General features: G+C 31.7%; 6 protein-coding genes across 6 annotated transcripts in view; 1 reads left to right on the top strand and 5 right to left on the bottom strand.

Moving 5' to 3' along the window:
- Nucleotides 1–416: 416 nt before the first annotated feature.
- LOAG_02360 (galactosyltransferase) lies at nucleotides 417–2506 on the bottom strand (the record flags this gene model as incomplete). The annotated part of the gene is made up of 4 exons (XM_003137898.1): nucleotides 417–668; nucleotides 1151–1282; nucleotides 1607–2131; nucleotides 2369–2506. The coding sequence occupies 4 exons, from the start codon at nucleotides 2504–2506 to the stop codon at nucleotides 417–419; spliced, it is 1047 nt and encodes a 348-aa protein (XP_003137946.1).
- A 3961-nt stretch (nucleotides 2507–6467) lies between these two features.
- On the top strand, nucleotides 6468–9283 carry LOAG_02359 (hypothetical protein; the record flags this gene model as incomplete). The annotated part of the gene is made up of 7 exons (XM_003137897.1): nucleotides 6468–6510; nucleotides 6588–6682; nucleotides 7338–7560; nucleotides 8048–8182; nucleotides 8334–8473; nucleotides 8669–8790; nucleotides 9157–9283. 7 exons carry the CDS (start codon nucleotides 6468–6470, stop codon nucleotides 9281–9283), a joined length of 885 nt encoding a protein of 294 aa, XP_003137945.1.
- Nucleotides 9284–10610: 1327 nt separating this feature from the next.
- LOAG_02358 (hypothetical protein) lies at nucleotides 10611–13132 on the bottom strand. Its single transcript, XM_020445989.1, has 5 exons — nucleotides 12917–13132; nucleotides 12499–12607; nucleotides 11828–11967; nucleotides 11118–11281; nucleotides 10611–10837 (listed from the first exon to the last, which is right to left on the bottom strand). Exons 1-5 carry the CDS (start codon nucleotides 13110–13112, stop codon nucleotides 10631–10633), a joined length of 816 nt encoding a protein of 271 aa, XP_020303617.1. The 5' UTR covers nucleotides 13113–13132; the 3' UTR covers nucleotides 10611–10630.
- An 801-nt stretch (nucleotides 13133–13933) lies between these two features.
- On the bottom strand, nucleotides 13934–14996 carry LOAG_02357 (hypothetical protein; the record flags this gene model as incomplete). The annotated part of the gene is made up of 4 exons (XM_003137895.1): nucleotides 13934–14075; nucleotides 14449–14511; nucleotides 14774–14860; nucleotides 14989–14996. 4 exons carry the CDS (start codon nucleotides 14994–14996, stop codon nucleotides 13934–13936), a joined length of 300 nt encoding a protein of 99 aa, XP_003137943.1.
- Nucleotides 14997–15382: 386 nt separating this feature from the next.
- LOAG_02356 (hypothetical protein) lies at nucleotides 15383–16554 on the bottom strand (the record flags this gene model as incomplete). Its single annotated transcript, XM_003137894.2, has 3 exons — nucleotides 15383–15542; nucleotides 16047–16211; nucleotides 16439–16554. 3 exons carry the CDS (start codon nucleotides 16552–16554, stop codon nucleotides 15383–15385), a joined length of 441 nt encoding a protein of 146 aa, XP_003137942.2.
- A 4215-nt stretch (nucleotides 16555–20769) lies between these two features.
- LOAG_02355 (hypothetical protein) overlaps nucleotides 20770–21470 on the bottom strand; it is a gene marked incomplete at both ends in the record, with an annotated part of 1313 nt that continues 612 nt past the window's right edge. Inside the window, 2 exons of the mRNA XM_020445988.1 lie at nucleotides 20770–20847; nucleotides 21167–21295. Of these exons, the coding sequence (XP_020303616.1) occupies nucleotides 20770–20847; nucleotides 21167–21295 (207 nt within the window). The remainder of the gene's footprint in view (nucleotides 20848–21166; nucleotides 21296–21470) is intronic.

Raw genomic sequence — 21470 nt, 5'->3', positions numbered from 1 at the left:
ATTCTTCTATTTTTCACATCAAATGGAATCAGCGTAAAGTAAAAAGTTTATTTTCCAAGAAATTTCGAAGTTTGTAAAGTTATAATAAGTCATGGAATTCTTCCATTAACCTGATTATGATTTGTGCATACTAATGATTGTAATGACTCAGGAATGATAGCTTCAGCATTATTACTTTAAAACAATTATAGTTATAACTGTAATTTAAAAAACAATAAACAGTAGAAAGTCGGTGAAAATTCCATTCCGCAGAAAAGGATGCGGAAAAAAAGTAACTTTTGTAAAGATAAAATTTTCTAATAGTTCTTTATTTATAATATTTTCTAATAGTTCTTTATTTATATTTTTGCTTACATACATATATATACCAATAATTATAATTACAATATTGTCTGTTCATTTGTCGCGACTCGCGGCTAGGAATCCCGAAGTGTCTTTTGATACAAAAAATTCAACTGTGCTACCGAATACCGTGACCACTGGTAATGAAAAATGATAAAACCATTATTAGAATCATATTCGTCAAAGCCATTCGAATGTTTCATATTGATACTCAGACATCTGGCCAGAATACCCATAAAGACGTCATCGAGATTAAATCGTGGAAATGAACAAATGCCATCCACTATACGCTGCGCTGCCTTACGTGTTACAATAAAGCCTGAACCCTGAAGTGATTAAGAAATCCAATTACAAATGCAAGCACTCAACAATAAACTTCAATTAGATTGATATTAAGAGGTTGATTACCTTCCTGGTGGGAATCTGCATACCTAAAATTCCGTCACTTGCCTCCAGTACTGTCCCATCACATGGATCGCACTAATTGTAAAGTACTAAGTACCTAAAATGGGTGTTACAACTGCTCAGAAGTATTTGTGTCGTAAATAGCAAGAATATGCAAAGCTTGATCACCACTTGTAAATTTCATTTGGTCATCATGAAATTTTGCTCTTCTGCTACTGTCAGGTATTGTTAGCGTATTTCATGAGAATGATACGTAAGGTTCGTTTTAATTTTTCAGTGAAAATCTGGTCCATTTGCAAAGTGATAAACGAGCTAGGACTTTCAAGGAAGAAGAAAGTTTGTGGTATCCTTCCATTTGAAGTTTAAAAAAATGAGTAAGAAGCTTTTCAATGTAAAGTAAAACCTGTACGAATGGAGGATAACACAACTTCGGATACATTTCATATGGTATATACCATATTAGCGAACTCAGAAATAATCTCGGATAGCCGCGTGATACTTTCCCGTATAATGATGCGCCTTTCATACGATTTATCTGTAATATTTGTTCTTTAGATGAAGGAAGACACGCATTTCTGGAGACGATTTCATAGAGAAAGTCCCTCAAAGGGTATGAAATGTTAAAAATAATCACAGTATTGCTTTCTTAGGTTTAACTAATTTAAAACAGGCACATAATGGACCACTCTGATTGGCTATGTGTGGTCAAATGTCAAATGTTGATTTGAAAATTTCACAAAGGGTGTTTTACTCGAGAATCATCAGAGTAAAACTGGAAAGAATAAGACTAGGATGAATATTTAAGATGAAAAAGTTAAATTTTATTCAAAATCAGTTCAGAATATGAAGATATGAATACCTTTCTTATAGCCGTAGCGTTTACGATAGTGTCGTCATTAATCATAACAATTTCTTCTAAATGAGGAAAGTTTTCGAAAAAATACTTGTATGCTAAAGTTACTTTAAGTGTAAGATTTAAATATGAATCGACGAAATCGAACTGCATGATGTCCTGATGAATTGCGCCTTCTTCTTTCGGATTATAGCCATCAGTACCAAGGACAAAAATAACAGGAATATCTGGTTCCATATCGGATTTCCACGTTTCTCGAATATAATTACGATATTCATGCGCCGATGGTGCACTGCGGACCACGCTCACTCTCTCTACATCACGTGAAATCCTTGGAGTGACAAGAACTCGAAAAGGTTCCTCATATAAGCATTTGTTTCTCTCATTAAATTTCTGTCCTGATGATAGAAAAAATTCTTGCCGACATGAGCTCAAATCAATCTTTTCACCGTGCGGCACATTAAGTAATTCACGTTGCGTGTAACATAATAAGCGCAATGGGAACAGATTTCGTTCCAGATAATTCGTTAGCTGCAATAATTTTGAAGTGCAAGCTATCAATTTAATTTTAACGACAAATATGTTGCATGCATTAAAGTTTTTTAGAAATGCAAAATATGATAAGAAGAAGTTTTGCCATAACTGTCATCCTCTTCGAAATTAATAAATCTTCTACATACGACTTTACAAGAATTGCAACGTATGTTCGTATTGCATTATATAGTCTGGTATGCAAATTGATTTCAAAGGAAGTATCAATTAACTAACCAGTAAATAAGGTATAATCCAAGAGAACTGCCATAAGCAAAGCTTTCCTGCACTTGGAAGAGTTTCATTTCGACGAAAAATAAGTTTTCGTAATAAGTTTTCGAAAAATAAGTTTTCGTAAGCAAATTCAAATTGCATTCTAAAACCAGCAGATAAAAGAAAACTGATTATTCAGTAATGCTCATCACTATCTGCTTATCAAATGAAACAGTAAAAGATTGATTTTATCTCTGAGCATGATATGTGACCTTCCATTTTCCTCATTTTCTATATAATGATAAAAGTTTTCGGAAATCAGATCACTGTTCTACATTAATTTCATATTCGTAAAATATTTTTAATTGCTCATACTATGAAATTACTAAATCCATTGCTTTTAAATTATAATTTTTATTTAGGACATATGATATTTATTTTAACCGAATCTTCGGAAAAGTAGTTAATACTTCCATTCATAAAAGTTAACAAATCGTCAAGTAATGTTTCTGATTTTCCCTTTAAATTAACCAAATATATCTGTTCGAAATCACTTCAATTCTGTTGTTAAGGATTCTAGTTTTTGGAAAAAATTGCACTCAAACATTTCATCGTTAAACGTTAACTTCAGCTCATAGCACTGCAACAAATAAACTTATCACATACATACATACATACATACATACACACACACACACACACACATCATACACTATGTTACAAACGCGTACGTAACATATGCGCTATATACAAATACGTCACAAATACATCAGGTATTGTACGTTACATACACGTACGTTGCATATAAGTAAGTCAAATAACATAATGTAAGTCACATACATCATGTTATTCACACTAAGTCATAAATACCGTGCGTAACATCCTTTTCACCTATACGTATGCAATATGCGTACACATACGTGACCTACACGTACGTACACATTTAAAAGAGACATACTATTCTGTTCAGCATTAGGTTATCAAAAACTAGCAGCAATTGAAAGTAATGGCTGCGAGAGATATCAGTTAATAAAACCGATAGCAAAATCGAAAAAAAAAAGACGGCGAAATCAAAAAAATGTTTTTTTTCATCAAGGAGTTGAAAACTGGTGACCGGATTTCTTCCTCACGAGAAATTCAAATGAAAACAGATCTTGTAGGATGAATATTCGAGTGTTTTTGGAGAGATGTAAATATTTTCTGAAATTTTCCGTGACAGATGTTTTCTGGAAATTTCCATGATAGATGATATTTTTTGAGATTTTTCACAACAGATATTTTCTGGAATTTTCCACAGTAGATTTTTTCCATAACTTTGATAATTTTTCTTTCATCAACATGTCCAGGATTCCTATGAAGCTTTTCCTTTCTTTAACAATAAAAAATCGTTTGAAAAAAAAGTTACCACTATAATGTAATTTATAAGTACTATGCAAAATTCATAACTTTGAAAAAAGATCTAAAAAGACTCATAGCATGGATGAGATTCATTTCTTATTTGTATAAGTTTATAAGGCAACTGTGGTACATATTTCAAGTTTAATTTTGGAGGCACAATAAAGTGTGATAATGTACGCATACCTATTCATCCAAAATTTCTATGCTATTTTGAAAACAACTTGAAAAGGAAAAAAATTAACTAGCAAACCTAAACGTTCAAGAAGAATGGATGCAAATAGGGTATACATGGAATACTGAAGGGATTTGTAAGCAAATCAAAAATTATAATCCTGAAAATGCTACAATAGAAGGATAGCATCTGGAACTTTGGCATGAATCGTTCCATGTTTTCTTTAATGAACAGAAACTGAGATAGCAAGGTTGAAATAAGGAATTCATCCGGGTAATATTAACAATAAAAAATAAGTAAATAAAAGTGCTAATTGACCAAAATAAATGAAAAAAAAAACAATAAAGTAAAACAATAAAAAAAAGTAAACAATAAAGTAAATTAAATGTTAATTGACTAAACGAAGTCTCCGACACATTATATTATATTAAATGTTTGCATGTATTTTAATTAGCTTACATCTTTTTGTTTCATACATTGCAGGTTCGAAGATATCAAACTAGAGAGTAAAACAAAAGTTTAATAATTATCACTCATTATGATCAGTGTAAAAAGCAGTAAAATAAAACTGGATTTTTAGAAAGAGATAGAAATATCGAAGATTGGAATTTATAAATTTGAAATTGCAAATTCAAATGATTATATTCATGTATCTTATGTTATTGTATCAAGTGATCGGACATATTTATGTATTCAAGGACCATTACTAAATACTATACAGGATTTCTGGATAATGGCTACAAGAAAAAGCGGATATATTTTTGTTCCATTCCTTTGATATTGCTCTTTTAGCTCAGAGATACTGAATATTTTTTTACAGCCATAAATTGTCTTTACTCATTTAATTACAACTTTACATTCTGGTATATTCCGATTTTTTTTTTTTGCCGAGGGCTACTGACAGATTTAATTTAACGAGGGTAATGGATGAAGGCAATTGGATATTCCATTCCATCACTTCAGTTTACACATTTCCTTTCAATTTAAACTCTACAAAATACAAGTTTTTTTTTTTCTAACACCTTACATCAAATAAATTAATTGCTTTACCAAATAGCCAACTTTTTTTCTCTATCTGTCATATGGTGATGGAAAAAAAAAAACTCCATTGAAATTTTGTCAAAACAAGATTGAATCCATTAGCAATTTCCTTCTCATTTCATCATTCTTGCTTCTTTTTCCCTTGAAAATGAACTACTTTTCAGCTTTTCGCTTCATTTATACACTCTCTTCTAATTTACCGCAAGTTTTTTTTAAAATTTACGCTGATATTACATACAAACAATGTTTTACAAGAAACTCATCGAAATATTCCATTCGTTCAAGTAAATCGAATTTAATTGTCTCAGAAAATAAATGAGACGTTGATGACATCCCAAATAAATTAGATATGTCGCATTTTGTTGCCTTTCTTCTTCATTATCAATGACCAGTACTTTGTCAAAACTCTACTAAATTCTTTGTGACTCGTCCTTTGTATTATATTTACAAACTAAATTTTTCTAAAACATTTGAAGAATTTTCCCTCGAATATCTTAGTAAGAAAAGATGGAAATGTTGATTCATTTCGAAAGTCCAAAAATCGAAAAAAAATGCAAAAACCTTCCTAACTTCAGTTTTTCTTATAATTTCCTAGAAAAATCCAAAGCAAAAACAAGTTTTGAAATTGAGAAATGACATTTTTGAAATAATATGAAAAAGAATTTCATAATTAAAATTTCCTATTATCATATCATCAGCTCTTCCCATTCCTTTTCTTTTTCAAAAAAAAAGAAAGAATATCCAATTTTAATTGCGAACTAAATCCGTACTTTAATTTTATGTGATTTTTTTGACAAAACCATCAACCTAATTTAAACTTGATTGAAGACTAGTTCTTAGGCGATATGCTTATAATATCATCAGCTATGCTTTATATATCCATCAAATTCGTACATGGGGAAGATTTCTCGATGATGGAAGAAATTCCTGAATTTAACTGCTCTCGATTACCTGTCACGTATTGCTGTACAACACGTGTCCGTATAGCCTGTGAAACGCAATGTTCCACTATCCTTTGCGATTCAGATTTCTATAAACGAGGTTCGCTTTCTTATATTCTTAGTCTAGCAATCTTTTTAATACATGCAAATGCAGTTCACTTAAAAACTTCCTGTTTAGTAACTGCAGCATAACAAGAAGCATTACGCAATTGCATGCAATTCATTTCATGGTCCAGTAATGAATTCATAATATTATGTTGAGAAAACGAATTTGATTTGTTATGATTTACCGACCACTTTAGAAAGCAAAAATAGTTTTTTCAGTTAAAATTGCGCAGCGTAGGATGTGGCGCTATTTAGATCAGTAGATGAGTAAGTTGACATCAAAGTGTTACAGATAAATTTGTTAAAAGAATGCAAACAGAAGCACAGTGACAACTTCCAATAGTAAATCACAGCTATAAACTGTTTGAAATTTAATTTGGCAAATTATTATTTCAATTGACATGAAAAACTTATTTCATTTCTTGCGAACATTACTGCCACAACTATCGTTGGCTCGTCCATTAAAATGTCTACAACAGCCAATGAATCCAAGATAAGCTCAGCTGCAGGTTAGTTCTAAATTTACAAAATTAATTTACTGTTACAATAAGTTTACTAATCCTGTTTTCCAAAAAGAAGTATTCAGACAAGAAATTGAAACAGCTGGTGGTTGGACCACAAACGGTTTACAAAAATGGTGTGAACGACGGTGATACCGATCTGCGCAATGGCTTTAAAATGGTACTTCCTTTCAAATATTTGTCATAAAATGTATAGGATTAAATATTAAAGTTAATATTTTGGTTTCCATGCGAAATATGACATAAATTAGTGACTGTCATTTTTCATTTTGACTTTCCCAGACTTTCGAAAATATGAAGGGACCAAAGATTTTGAAAAAATTTAGCAGCATTTAAGAGTTATCTCTCAGCACTACCTGTGAGGATTACATTTATCTTAAATGTTATTTGCATTTTACTAGAACACTTTATTAACGATGATACTCCATACGTTCTTCTTTTCATTTATATTAACATCATACTCAACAACTTCTCTCATCACTTTTCCAATTTGTCACTCAGAAAAATTAATTGCAATGTTATAAAAATTTGGTCAAATTTTACATCTAAATTTGATTTATACCAATGCTTAATGGAATCGATCAGTATTTGTTAATACATATGACGGTAATTATTTCTCCGTATTAAAGTACCGCAGTATTAATTTCGGTAATTTGTTAGATCTATCTGGATATCAATAATTATGACAATGCTAACAATCTGATATAAATTGATGAATTCAAATAATATGCAAAATTTAAGCTCAAAATCAAAAAGCACAGAAATATAAAACGAAGAATGATAACATTAACACATAGAATTTTGAGAAATTCCAGAGAGGGACAAGCCGAAAACCGTTGTCTCGAAGTTTACCCCAAAAAAGATACTTACCAGCTCCGACAAACAGTGACGCAAATGAGTCATTAATTAGCATGTCAAGTAACGAGGATGATGAAGTAACAGAAGATGTGATATCACTTGTCACACCAAAAATAGCACCAAATTTTGGCCTAGAGCCATTCGATACCACGTTAGAGCCTCAATCACTGTTTACCACAGGTACCAGGTTATAATTATTCCTATCCTGAAAATTTGAATATAAAATTTTCTGAATGTTTTACTCAACGTAAACACAAATAATATTTTACACATTGCGTAAGATATTGTGTGCTTACTTAATGAATGATCAAATGATTTCTCATATTTTATCAACTTATATCGTCTTTTGAAGAAGTTGATAACTGCATTTTCAATCATCATTTCGATATGTGTTCTCAAACGTAAGCATATATAATTGGTACCATACCTGAAATTTCCTGTAGAATTTTTTTTTCGTTTTTATAAAATTAAAGTTTTCAAGAAATACTTTTGCTTGAACGGCCTAAAATTAGCTCATTTATCGTTGTTTCCCTTTCAATTACTGCTGTTATGACATTATCTGTTGGAATAATCGGAACTGCTTATAAATGTTTACATTTCCAGCATTAATCATTAATATTTAAAAAAATAAAACGGTCCTTTCATTTTCAATAATAAATTTATTTAGTTCAGGAAGATTTACAAGAAACAAATTGGAAAATACGTCCGTTTAACATGGTATATCATGTCACTCCAACATTAAATTGGCTACACAGTCGTAATTTCATTGGCTTTAATAGCAACTTGGCTAAATTAGAAAAGAGTATGAGATTCGTTGCTCACTTTCACAAAAAAGTATTGGCATACTTCCACTGAGTAATTTCAGTTACCAATGACTAATCACAAATGACATTAATTAAAGAATTAATAAGACTTGAAAACTTGAATGGTTTTTCAAAATGAAGTATTTACAGCACAATGTGGCACAGCACCGGACTTTTCACCATGCATATCAATTTCACAAGCAAACACTCAATTCGAACAATGCTGCCGCAACAAAATGCTTCCAGCAGGTTGTCAACATTCCTGCAAATATGATGTCAAGGAAAGTGAGGTAAAACATTTTCCAAATAACAATACACACACACACACACACACACACACACACATACTGTTAGTATATCATTATTTTATCAATTGACAAACTTTCAGGACATCTGTTCATTTTTGAATTTCCATAAATGATGTTATTAGTATACTTCAAATGACATAAATCCTCTGCTCATAAAAGACTGTTTTTAAATTTCAGATAAGTACGATCATCGGTGCAAGTTTTTGCGCAGTTTTACATATCATACCAATTCTTCAGTGTGCCTCAAATGGACGCGACAACAGTGAATGTTGCAGGTACAAACAAGTTGCGACCAAGAGGTAATATATAAATCATTCAACAAAATGATTTAAATTAATTAATGGATTTTGTGTACGTCAAATCTTATTTTGGTTTCCGTGAGAAATATAAAGTATTCCTGGACGGACCTGACGTGAAGCTAAGAACGGTGTAGATCATTCACTCCTGGAAATCTTGATAAGTTATGATCAAATCATACGTGTGCATCAACAATACAACAGGATCACTTATCACAGAAGTAAATTGTAAATGATGTCTTGTATTGATACTTTTTTGAATTTCATTTGTTATTGTTACTAATTTACTATTACTTTACTACTTGTCATTATTATTATTATTTATTATTTCGTTAATGCTATTTGAATGCATTAGTCCATGATTTGCAGCGCATCGCGGTGCGAAATATTTTGTCGTTCCGGACAAGAGATTGCGAGAGTTGGTCTGGAACACTTGGTTTGCCGAAAAGTAATGGAGGAAATTATTGCTTGCCATTTATCCGGTTTAAGAAATTAGTCCGAACTTGAATTATACCAAAGCACAACTTGACCAGTTCAATATGTCGGTGGCATTTGTCAAAAAAATTAAATGAACTCAATGTCGTCTCGGTGTTTTTATCAATATGTGAATTCATCAGCGACATAATATTTCTGATTTTTACATCGCATCTTCTTCGGTCCTTTTTTTAAAACTTACGGCTTCACCATCATGATTGATTTCTGCATGAGCAAACAGTATACAAGAAGGCTTCTCTTAATATTTCAACACAAAAGTCAAACGATATTTCATCTATAATACCAAAATTTCACGTGTCTTGCATGATAAAAAATACTATCCAGGTATAAAATGCATACAAAAGGTCAACTCCAACATTAAACTCTGCATAATTTAATATAATCGAATGATGGACACGATGTTTTGTTCGTTATTCGATTATATTATCGACCATTAATGCAAAGTTTAGCGTTGCAGCTGACCTTTCCCAGTTGGAAGATCGTCCTCGAGAAACAAAAGTCAACAGACTATTTTATTACAGTTTATAATCCGGAAAGACTATTAGTATTCACAAAAGGAAATATATACAGCATGGAAGTTTATCAAAATCTGCATATTTATCGGTTACATATTCTTAAATTATTAAAGTTCTATTGCTACTGGACTACTTAACTGTCGGAACTGTTAGTATTTATTCCCACAAGTGTCAGCCGATCATTTTTAAGATAAAAGGGGTCCGTACTAATAATAAAAGGAAGAAATTGGTAACAGCATGAGGTATGGAAGACTCAGTTCAGAAGTTACTAAACTCACATGCTTGGAGAACCAGTCTGGTAGTCCTGATCATTGAGGAAGGAAAAAAGTATGCATAATACAACAGTCAATTTAATAATTATTTTTGTACATGAAATCCCATATATACACATCAGACGAAATGGAACACGTGAAATACGCTTCTAATTTCCAGCTGGAATGGCTCTTCAGAGCTAACGCGACCGAAGAGTGTGTCGCGTTCGTTTGTACAACCCACTAAAAAGTTTTCTCGGAAAAACTCTACCACCATTTCGACAAAAGGATAGAATAAATGTTATCGAAACATGAAACTGAATCATGTAATGAAATAAATAAAAATTATTGGACAATTACTGCGGGCTAAGTTTTCACCGAAAAACACAGTTGCTCATGCCACAAAGAACTTATCTAGAAATTTTTGAGAAATGGGTGCTTAGCTGAAATTACTCTATGTAGGAATTTTTAGTGTATTCACTATCTTTAATTTATAGAATCTATGGGAATAACACAAAACTGATACGATCCATTCAGAAATAATATAAAGTAACTCAAACTTCCGCCAGTGAAATTATCAAACTAATTTCGACTAGCTTCATTTAAAATCTGCAATATTTCCAAGAATAGGTTAATAATATCTAAATACAATGATACGCATGCTTCGATATAATCTTCAGGTGAAGTGTGATGCATGATACGATCAATATCGAATATCAAATATATGGAAAATAAAACAGCACCAAATGTAGCTACCAGGAAATCAAATAATGCTGATTGTATAAGCAGCTATAAAAAAATACCATTGCACTGTTTAAATATTATAACTGCTTCTGAAGGTAACTGAATAATAGCTTTTAAAAATCTTTTGTTTTTGGATAAAAAATCGCATTACTATAATAATGTGATAAATTAAATATGATAACTTTATATTAATGCTGCAATATGCAATGTTTTGCAAGCATAAAATACAGATGAACTATACCCAAAAATTGGTGGAATTAAAAATTCTACAGCTGCAGTCAAATTGAAATGAAATCCAGTTCCATTAAAAAGAAGAAACTCTTACATTTATAAAACCAGCAGCCAGGAAAACCATGGAAACACTGAATAAGGCAGCCCAGTGACTTTGGAAATCACGCTTTGATTGCAGTGTATAAACGAAAAGGCCAATAACAGTCAATGTCGTTAGACCAACTGCTTCAATCACGACCTCTACTTCGAAGAAGGAAACTGAAATTCACCGCAAATTCAATATTCTAATAATGTATTAGAATCTTTTCGATGTTCCGAAAAAAATTTGAAATTTATACCGCTATTTTCAAGAACATCTGAGCACCTGCTCACATGACTTATTTTTTGAAAACATTTGTGTTTTTTTTATATTAAGAGATATGATAATGCGTGCCATCACCAGTATCAGTTACTGTGCGATGGAATTTGGTATGGTCCAAATTGTTAAGCCTACTTCACATCAACATGTTATTACATAATGTCAAGTTTTGAAGCATTCCAAAGATTGATGGAATATCCATGGCAATAAGCAGAGGAATTAGTAAAGCACCCAAAAATTTAAAAAATAAAACTGATATAGGTTGAGACTTTGGTTACATCTCGCTTTCAAATGATATTCTAATCTAAATAATGATGTCACACATTCAATATCACTGATTCATCCTTTTCATCAGAATAGAGAAATTACAAACATAATGGTCAACAAGAAGTTATACTCATCACGATTTTTCTCTGGCTGCAAATAACAACGTTCTAAGATCTTACCAACAGCACCTACAGTGATGGACTGCATAATAGTCCAAGATACCAATAATATGTAGTTGAGAGGTACCGAACGGGCGTGGATAAACATTGCAAAAAGTAGAATGAAAGAGCCAATGAGAGAAACAAGTACGATCCATGACCTCAAAGTAAAACAGGTTGGAACAATATTTTCTTTTACAATTCTTATTTCGGAATAAAAGCAAGAATTAATGATTCCTGAAAGGATATATGCACTACCTCTTCTGAGAGTGGCTACTTTTTTTGACGTAATTTTAATTTTTGCAGCCAGATATGATGTCTTTCCCATATCTTAGTTATTGTGAGTTCTTTTCAGTTTTTAGAGAAGAGAATTTAACTAATTTATTAGCTGGATTCCTTTTTGGAGCTATCTCAACGACTGCTATAATAGGCACGCAAGGACAATTAATCGGAAAAGTAAACGGAATGGATGAAAGGACCCAGGATATCATATGAAGGATCAAACATAGGTGGACAATATTAATCTCATTCAAAACGTCGCACCGACCAACTCTTAAGGCCTTTTGCACTATAAATTTTTGACCTTCAAATAATAAAGTCAAACAAACAAACAACTGCCAATGCCGATTCAAAAGGAAAGACTGAGAGGGAGAAGTACTTCTTATCAACACCAAAAAGGAAAAAAAACTCACTGCTGTTGCAAAAAAAGACGAATTTCTGACGTTACGTACAATGCCGTGCAAAGTATGACTGTTATGAACAGTTGCAAAAACAGTATACCAAAGACTTTTCTTAGAAATCCTGAAAACTATTACACACTACGAGGAATACTGACGGGTAAAACTATTTGAGGTTCCTTAACTTGTCCTTCATGTACCAATAATAGTCGTACAAATTATTTGTGAACAAAACAGCTGCAATCACAATGATGGCCATAAAGAACACGTAGCATTTCTACTACTGAATTTTTAACCTAGGATTTCTGTGACTAAGATGTCCCACCAATATGAATTTCTTATGTTACGTACAGCTAAAATAACAAAAGATAAAGTGTCCGGTAAGCGAACTGATAAAGATGAGATAGATGAGTCATAACAAACAAGACGATACCTAATCTAATAGCGACAGTGGCATATATAACAGGTGTCAAGTTTGTTACTGTCTTGCCGGGACTGAAATTAAAAGACCGGTGGTGTTCCAGTGGACAATTCTGCAATGTTCGTTTTCCATTCAGTGCTTCCTCATACATGGGAGGTAAGCCAAGTTCGATATCTTCTTCCAGGAGTAGTGGAACTGTTGCCGCCATAGTCTGTTAGATAACTGAAATCTTTATAAAATTATTTGCTCCTTCAAATCCATTTCCCAAATTGCGCTTCATTCATTTCGAATTCCCTCCACCATATTACTCTACTCTTACTGTATGCTCTCCATTACTTGGAGTTCCCGTTGCCAACGGCACTCCCGAAAGAGGTCATCCCTCATACCAACGCTCTTCCTTGATTTCCACCAGCACCACCGACCATTCTCCCATACGCAATCTGCCGTTCCAGAAATCGTTGCTTTATCTTACAGCTCTCTATTCCACTTCTTTGTACCATTCCTCCAAGATCAGAAACGTAGAATGGAATACGCTAGCAATATTAGGGCTAACCGGGAGGTAACTTATCCGGTCTAACGTGATTCATTGCTTCTTGTGCGTTATATTTCCAATCCATTCTACCTTACAGTATATTTTTTTCCGGAAATTTTGACAGCTAAAGTTTAACACTCCATGTTTATTTTGCTTGTAAAGAAAAAAGAACGATTTATTGAAGTGACGAACAACAGACAACTGTAATTTTCCTTTTCAAGTTATAAATATTTCAGGAATAAATTCATCATCACGAAAGTGAAAGAACGTATGCGACAACTTCAGTAGATGAGACGCAACTTTAGTAAATAAATTTTTTCTACAATGCCAAATAAAAAACTTTTTCTTTAATTTATAATGAGCAAGACAGGAATTTTGGTCTCTGATTACTAGAAAGTAATTTGTTGTCACAATCATTTTACACCTTTCATTAAGGAATTTCCCATCATCGTAGCATTTAGTCTATAATTCTCATCCCTCTTCGATCCTTACATCCACTATTGTAATGTCGCCGCATTCTGCTGAGTGGTATTTCCATGCTGAGCAATGTTACAATCATAATTTTCATCCACTCTAAAGAAGTCTTTAGCCTCTTTAGCGTCATTGAGGAATCTTGAGAGTGAATTTCTGTCTTCCATCCTGCAATCATTTCAAAAACTTTCTCTCTAATTCAACTATTTATAAAATACTGTCATTTATCTTTTAAAAGATTACCGATTTCGTAGGGATATTCTGCTAGATTACCATAATTGAATTATTCAATCCCATTTAATTTGATTTTCTCCAAAGAGGTAATATTAAAATTTCTAGCAAGTTTCGATTCCTCGTCAGTTCTTTGCTGGATTTGTAGTTAAGATTGGTAAAATTTAACAGTTGCTTTTTGGCATTCATAATTTCTTAGTGGATTTTCCAAGCATACCAAAAGTGTTAACACAAAATTTCAAAAATAAAATATCCCTCTACCAAACCTGTTATTTTCAAGTTCGATTTCATAAAATGTAAGCAGAATAACCCTATTAATGATGCAGACGACAATTCATCGCTGTCATCCAGTAATTCTGGCACACCAAGTAAACTATAAACCAATTAATTAATTTTTTATACTGAGAAAATTCGAAGGTCCCAAACTTCTTGGAAATGATATTTTGCTTCATTTCCAAAAACAGTCAGAATATGACATGCAAAAAAGCAATTCTGGTTTTTCTAACTTATATGGCAATTTCATCTCCTTCTTGAGAGCAGAAGTAATTATCGACTTTTCGTAACATAATCAGAAATATCAACTATTGCTTTCTTCAACCTGAGTCAAAGTAAGATCAAATATATTGAAAGCAAACCCTTCTTCCAACTCACTGATCCTTTCCAGCGGTGTTACACTATCAGTCATTGACAATTCCCGTTTTTGTGATATTTCCGCATCAACTCTGAAGGCAGATTTGTAGAAATAAATTATTTTTTCAATCGAATTTCTTTAATAATTCAAATAATTGAAAAAATTCTTCACAATATTTTTCGAATTTCAAGAAAAAACTGAAATTTTCATTGAAGTAACCCTGCCATATATCTAGAGAACTGAAAAAAAAATGAAAGAGGTAGAACTGAATTTCACACTATTGTTTCGATTATCACTTTCTGAATTGAGTTGTGGCGAACCAATTTTATTCGTTCTACAGAAAAGAAGTGTGATTTTTGTTAAATCTCATGAAAAGTATGATTAATTAATTGGGTTGAGCAAACAATATGACAAGAAAATAAGATTCCATCGACTCATTAAGTTTTTGAAACATTCAAACTTCTGCAGATCATGATGTTCTAGCGCCTTACACGTCTTCTTTCCAGCCTTGACATTATTTAATGCTTGGTTCTTTTGGTGCTTTTAGTACCTATATGATAGGTGGCTGCCTAATTTAACGAATGATATATGTATGCTAAATATTATGAGCAGTTTACAATCCGGTTCCTTTGTTAGAACCGTTAATTGATAATCTTTTAGCTGTGCTTTTCTCTACAGCTTTATCTCTTATCATTTCTCCTTTTTCTAAAATTGTTTTCATCGGACTTATTGGTGACCTGATAGAAGCTTGTCTTGGTGCTATTATTGCTACGCTGAAGAAAAAAAATCACATTTTCTTTTTGAAAAAATAAAAAAAGTTCGGCAATTTTTCAGAAAGTTAGGACGCCATTGTCTACATATCATTAATTGATTGATGGATTAATTATTTGATAGAAATGTACAAGATAAACAAAAATAAATTAATAAAAGTACAAAGTTGGATTGATAAGTGAACCAGTCAATATGAAAATATAAATTTCAGGATAAATTCGTCTTCGAAAATTGTTGGTTTCATTGCACCTGAACGATGAACTGGAATGGTATAGTCAGTTCCTCAGCTTCTATATATAAATCATGAGATGGGATATCGCGGGATAGTGGGACTGGTCTTTTTAGCATAACAAGTAAGTACTGTTACAAGATCGAGAAATTGCCATTCAACTAAACATTTTCTGGTTAACACTGCAATCTTCTATGCGCAACTATGCAAGTAGTCCAGCAAAGAGATGACTAAATCGAATGAAGAGTCCAGTTTTGAAAGACAATGGTAACTTTACTTCCTGATAGCAGATGACAGTTTTCTCGGTAAATTTAAGTCATCCGTCGAATGATTTAATTTAAATATCATTTGGCCATTTGCTTCAGCCGCCCATCCTCGCCGGTAGCGAAAATAACAGTAGATATTATAAGTAAATAATATTGTGTAACCAATTATAAAAACCCTAAAAAAGGATTTATTATTAAACATTTTATTTTCGATTTAAGAATTTCGGAATTTGTTGGACAAATAGATAGAAATTTGAAATGAGCAAATAGATATGTTTGTTTTTTAAGGAAAATAATTTGCTATCACAGTGTTCCTCATTTTCTGAATAATATTTCCATCTGTTATCTTACAATTTTTCAAATCTCAGTAGAATTTGTTGAAGATATAAGAAGAAATAATTACGCTATGTTCATGTAAATTGCAGTAAGACATCGATCCGCAGGATTTTGAGGGATAAATTTCTTAATAGTAATTAATTGTTCTTGAATTTCCTTCCCGGTACGTGGCATTCGTGGCATTACAATCCGGATGGTTTTTCCGAATACATTCCATGTGTATGAGCGCTGAAATAAAACTTAATTTCCTTCCAAGCCTTTTTCCTACATCGTAAGATTAGTATAATTTTTCCAAGCGAACTCAATTAGTATTTTAGAATTTCATGAAAAAAGCGAGAGTATGACGGGTCACCTAAACTTTAATCATTCAAGACTATACAGCTATCCGAATTTTCGTGTAGCTTTAGTCGTCCCGAAAATTAAATGAAATTTCAAATGAGATTAGATGACGTTGTTAGTATGCAAAAGTTTTCATCATTATTAAAAAAAAAAACTTAGGTTGATGAGTTTTTTTTTTCTCAGAAAAAAGACCTTGCCGTCGAAAAATCCTGCGATTGCCCAGAAAATTTCGTCATATACTTCTTTAACTAACCGCTTTACTCTGGTCCATACTTGATTGATTATTTCTTTTGAAGATGATTGTCTTGGCTTGTTGTTATTTGTGCTAAAATTCGATCTGAGCAGGAACTTTTTTGAGCCTGACAAAATTGTTAAAGTAATTTGACCAAGGATTAACTTCGAAACTCAAATTGTAACAAAATTAATTTTCATCGTAATAAAAAAGATTTGTGAATGAAATTTTTGAAATTTCATTCACTAAAATAACGAATTTTGAAGTTGCATCTACAGAAAATGATTTCAAACTGAATAATATTTTATGAAATGTCACATTGTGTAAATAATTCTATTTACAAAAATGACGAAAGAACACGACCTGTTGAAGCTCTCTTTTCTGGCTTGAACAGCCTTTTTTGATGACACAGCGGCTATCTCAGTAGCAATGGTCAAGATCGTTGCCCAGAGCCGTAACTTCATTCTACAGACCATATATTCATGAGGTAATAAGTTGAAATTTCGTTAACTAATTGTACCCTTATACAACAAACACCTTTAATCCTGACATTCAGCAATCGCTTCGTTTAAAACTAAATAAGTGTTGAAATAATTTAGTCATATTTATTTGGTTCACTGACATATCATCTGTTGAGTAGCCAAAAATCAGCTGCGAATTACAAAATTATACAAAATTCGATTTAATATCAATTTCAGGCTTTTAAAATATCCCCAAAAATAAAGAATATAATTTGTTGAATTTATTAGCAAGCATCAGTTAACGATTAATGAGACATTGTCTGATGATCAAACTACAAGGCTGGTTGGGTATGTGTAATTTGCATCGATCAAAGTTGTTTTTCTTGCCGCCAAAATTTGTACTACCCTATGAACAGCAAATGATGTTTCGCGGACGAAAGTAATATTTTTTGAAGGCTTCAGAGATAATAAATACAAACAGGTTCAGGAGGTTCGATTTTATTAAAATATTCAGTTTTTCACATATTCAGTATTTCATTTCCTTTCAGTATTCAGTATTTCAATATTCAGTATTTCATTCCTTCCTGTAAGTTAAATTCATTTCTTCGCTTTCAGCATAATATGCATTTTTATCGATGAAATTTCAACACCAAACGTCAATTTCATTTTTTAGTGATAAATGAATTACTAGAACGAAATGATAAGGATTAAATAAAAAAAGTAAAAATATGCAAGACATTAATGTCAGAAAGAAAATTTTCACTGTAAAAAGCAACCTTTTTAAAAGTGGTCCAAAAGAAATTTTTTAACATTAATCATTTTCTTACCAATACAGTTTCTCCCCACAAATTATATTTTAATTTTGAGAGTTTAAATCACATTTTTAAAATTGCGATATAATTTTTTGAGAAGAATTAAGCTCGAAATAGAAAAAAAATCGTTATTTGTATCGTGACATAATTTTGCATGCAAATGGAACTGAAAAACTGGGACCTGATATAAATTATAATTGTGAAATTATAAAAAGTCTTATAAAGTAGGACACTGATCAATTTGAAGTATTTGACTGCATTGAAGAAATTTGCCAGGTTTGAAATCAGTATCACGAACGAATCCAGGAAATGAGGAGTGTGGTACCAATCTCAGCATCACATTTCTTTTTCCTTTTTCAAAATAATTTGCGAAAGTTAACAGGAATGATAAGGAAGTACGCTGATTAAAGAGTTTATTTCACTCGGAAACATTTGTAATCATCGATAATCAACTGAAATTCATTATCATATGTGTTTCATTAGCAGCTTTTAATTCTTTTAGGCTTATCATCATCGCAAACATATCATTTTAACATTGTACAAACACTATAGTTTCTATTCAGGATTTAAAAAATTTATCCAAAAGCTGTTCATTCAAATATTCTTCTTTTCAGAGAGAAACAGCAACGATAAATAATTGTTGTCCAGACAGATCCTACAACAGTACCTGAAATATAAGCATCTGTCCGGATATACAATTAGGAATATTAAATGACGGAAACGATGTATCACAATAAAATTGATCAATCTGATTTTCCTTTACTATTTTATTTCAGTTTTTTTTTCCTCATTTTTTTTTGCGATTTTCTTTAATTTCATTTCTGATTTCTTCCTGAATTTTCTGATTTTCTTCAAATTGAAATTTTTATTTATCTATAGAACTAAAACATCAATACATCAGAACTGTTTGAATGGAATATCAAAATATATAGGATGATGTCGGTAATAACATGAAGAATACCTTGTTTGAGAGAAAAATTCCAAACAGTTCAACAGGTCTTATATAATAATTTCACAATTTTAATATTACTTCCACAAGAATATAGGGCAAGAGCCAAGAACCTATTATGATTTATGAACATCCTGGAATGAGTTATATCAACGTGATTAGCTGTTCGTGATAGCTCAAGCTAAATATAATGCTACCTACAATGTGATACTTTTTTTCACAGGTCAAAATGAAATATAGAAATTTTCAGGTGGAAAATCCTGTCTCCCTGGAATTCAGTAGTGATGCAGCTTGCAGGATTCATCTTCTAAGAAGTGTTGAAAAATTTTTATATGATGGAAGTTATGCTCAGAATCAATTCTAGTCCCTTTTGCTTCCATTCGCTAACAGACCAAACCTTCTCGTCTCTTACCTCATCATTTTTATTACTTTTGGATTAGAAGTCACACATTCTTCTGTTGGCTCAATGTTGTTTTAGCCGAAAAACCCTCTTCATATTCCGATTCGGATTTTTCTTCCCAAAGACAAAAAAAAGAAAAAAACTACCTTTTCAACGCCAAAGGCAAAACCCTTTTTAGGACATACTCATATTGCAATTATGAACTTTGACGGAACGAAGCTATAAATTGATTGGTGTTTTAATACCATTCCGGAATGTGGTTCTTGACAATGGTTTAATAATATATAGTTTTATACGATAATGATAATTAAAGGAACCAATTTAAAAAAAAAGAACCTATTTTCCAGAATAGGACCAAGATTATGATGTCAAATACTGCAAATTGTTTGCTCGAACTACTACTGTTGATTACGCTGTATTATTGCGCACCGCAGATGATATCATTTTTTCATGAAGATCATTTGTCTCTTACTTCTCCTGTCCAAATGGATAGTTAAAAAATTTGATATGATTATCTATAAGGATTTTATGAAATAAAAATAAGATAGAGGCTCAAATTTCCTTGTAAAAGCGATGTCTTAGAGGTGTTTTGAAATAAGTTGGGTTATGTATGAATATCAAAGAGTAATTTCTGTTCACTTTTGACTGTGTAAATTTTTTGATCTATTCCGAAAATTTCAGATGGACGAAGATCAATCGTCCTGATAGTAACCTTTCCGTATACGAAGTGCACCTAAATCAATGAGTATGTCACATAATATTTAGTGTGTTAGATAGATTTAATTAAAACAAAAATTAGTTTAACTTTGATGAATTTCCTGTAAGAAACAACTGTAGAAATTTCATATGACTTCTTTTTGTCACAAGGGCAGGAAAGGAATAAAATGAATGCAATGAACTGGAAAAAAATCCAAAGTTCTGAGAAAAATATAAATTTTTAAACAATATACGAATAAAATGAATTAATAATACAAGAAGTAATATATGACAGCAAATACTATGGCCAACGGCGCAAAATATACCAGCAGATCCATTGTAGCCGAGTCCCTAAATTTAAAATACTTCATTATTATCATACTCTAAAATATTTGAGTAAACCATTAATTCCAAGAAGATGTCCTGATAAGTTATGTAAAGATAGAGATTAAATTTAAAATAGCTTTTTCCTTTCTAGAGCTGCATTCATAAATTGTTTTTTGCTAAAACTACCTTTTGTTTTCACCTACATCAGTTTCTTTCTCGAACCATTTATCCCTATCATGTGAATATGTCATCTTTTCTTCCTGAAATAAATGATGACAAAGATCTCATAAGGATGCGAATACTAATAGTTATTCATCAATTCTAGAGAGATTTTTGAAAATTTTATCCATTATTTTTCTTACAAACTAAAAGGAATTTTGGTGTTGTTTTCACCATATCCAAAGCTAATTTTATGATATGAAAAACTAATAGAAGTTTTACAAACGTAAAATATGTAAAAATCTTTACAGTAGACCAAAAAAATGATTGAAAAATTGCCTATGGTTTGCAAAAAAAAAGCAGACAAAATTTTCAAAAAGCTTGAAAAGAAAAAGCTTTTTTTAAAACCATTTTTTTTACATCAACTACTTCGGCCACCAAATATTTCTCCTTTAGAAGTCGAGCATCTGTTGAATGTCCAATATCTTCGTACTCTTCCGTAGCATCAAGACCAGCTAGCTTCAGCAAAACTTCACTACCACCTGGGTGCTGAAATTAGTCATAGCAATCTGTGATTACGATGCTGCAGAATATGATATAGCAGCAATTTAGTAGATGATTTATAGAAATAGTAGCAATATAGTAGACGGTGCTACAGAATTTGATACAGTAGAATCTATATATATATATATATATATATATATATATATATATATATATATAG

This window comes from Loa loa (genome assembly GCF_000183805.2).
Source record: "Loa loa unplaced genomic scaffold supercont3.32, whole genome shotgun sequence".
Taxonomy (NCBI): domain Eukaryota; kingdom Metazoa; phylum Nematoda; class Chromadorea; order Rhabditida; family Onchocercidae; genus Loa; species Loa loa.
Note: the sequence above shows the minus strand (reverse complement) of the source record. Positions and strands in the feature narration are given on the sequence as shown.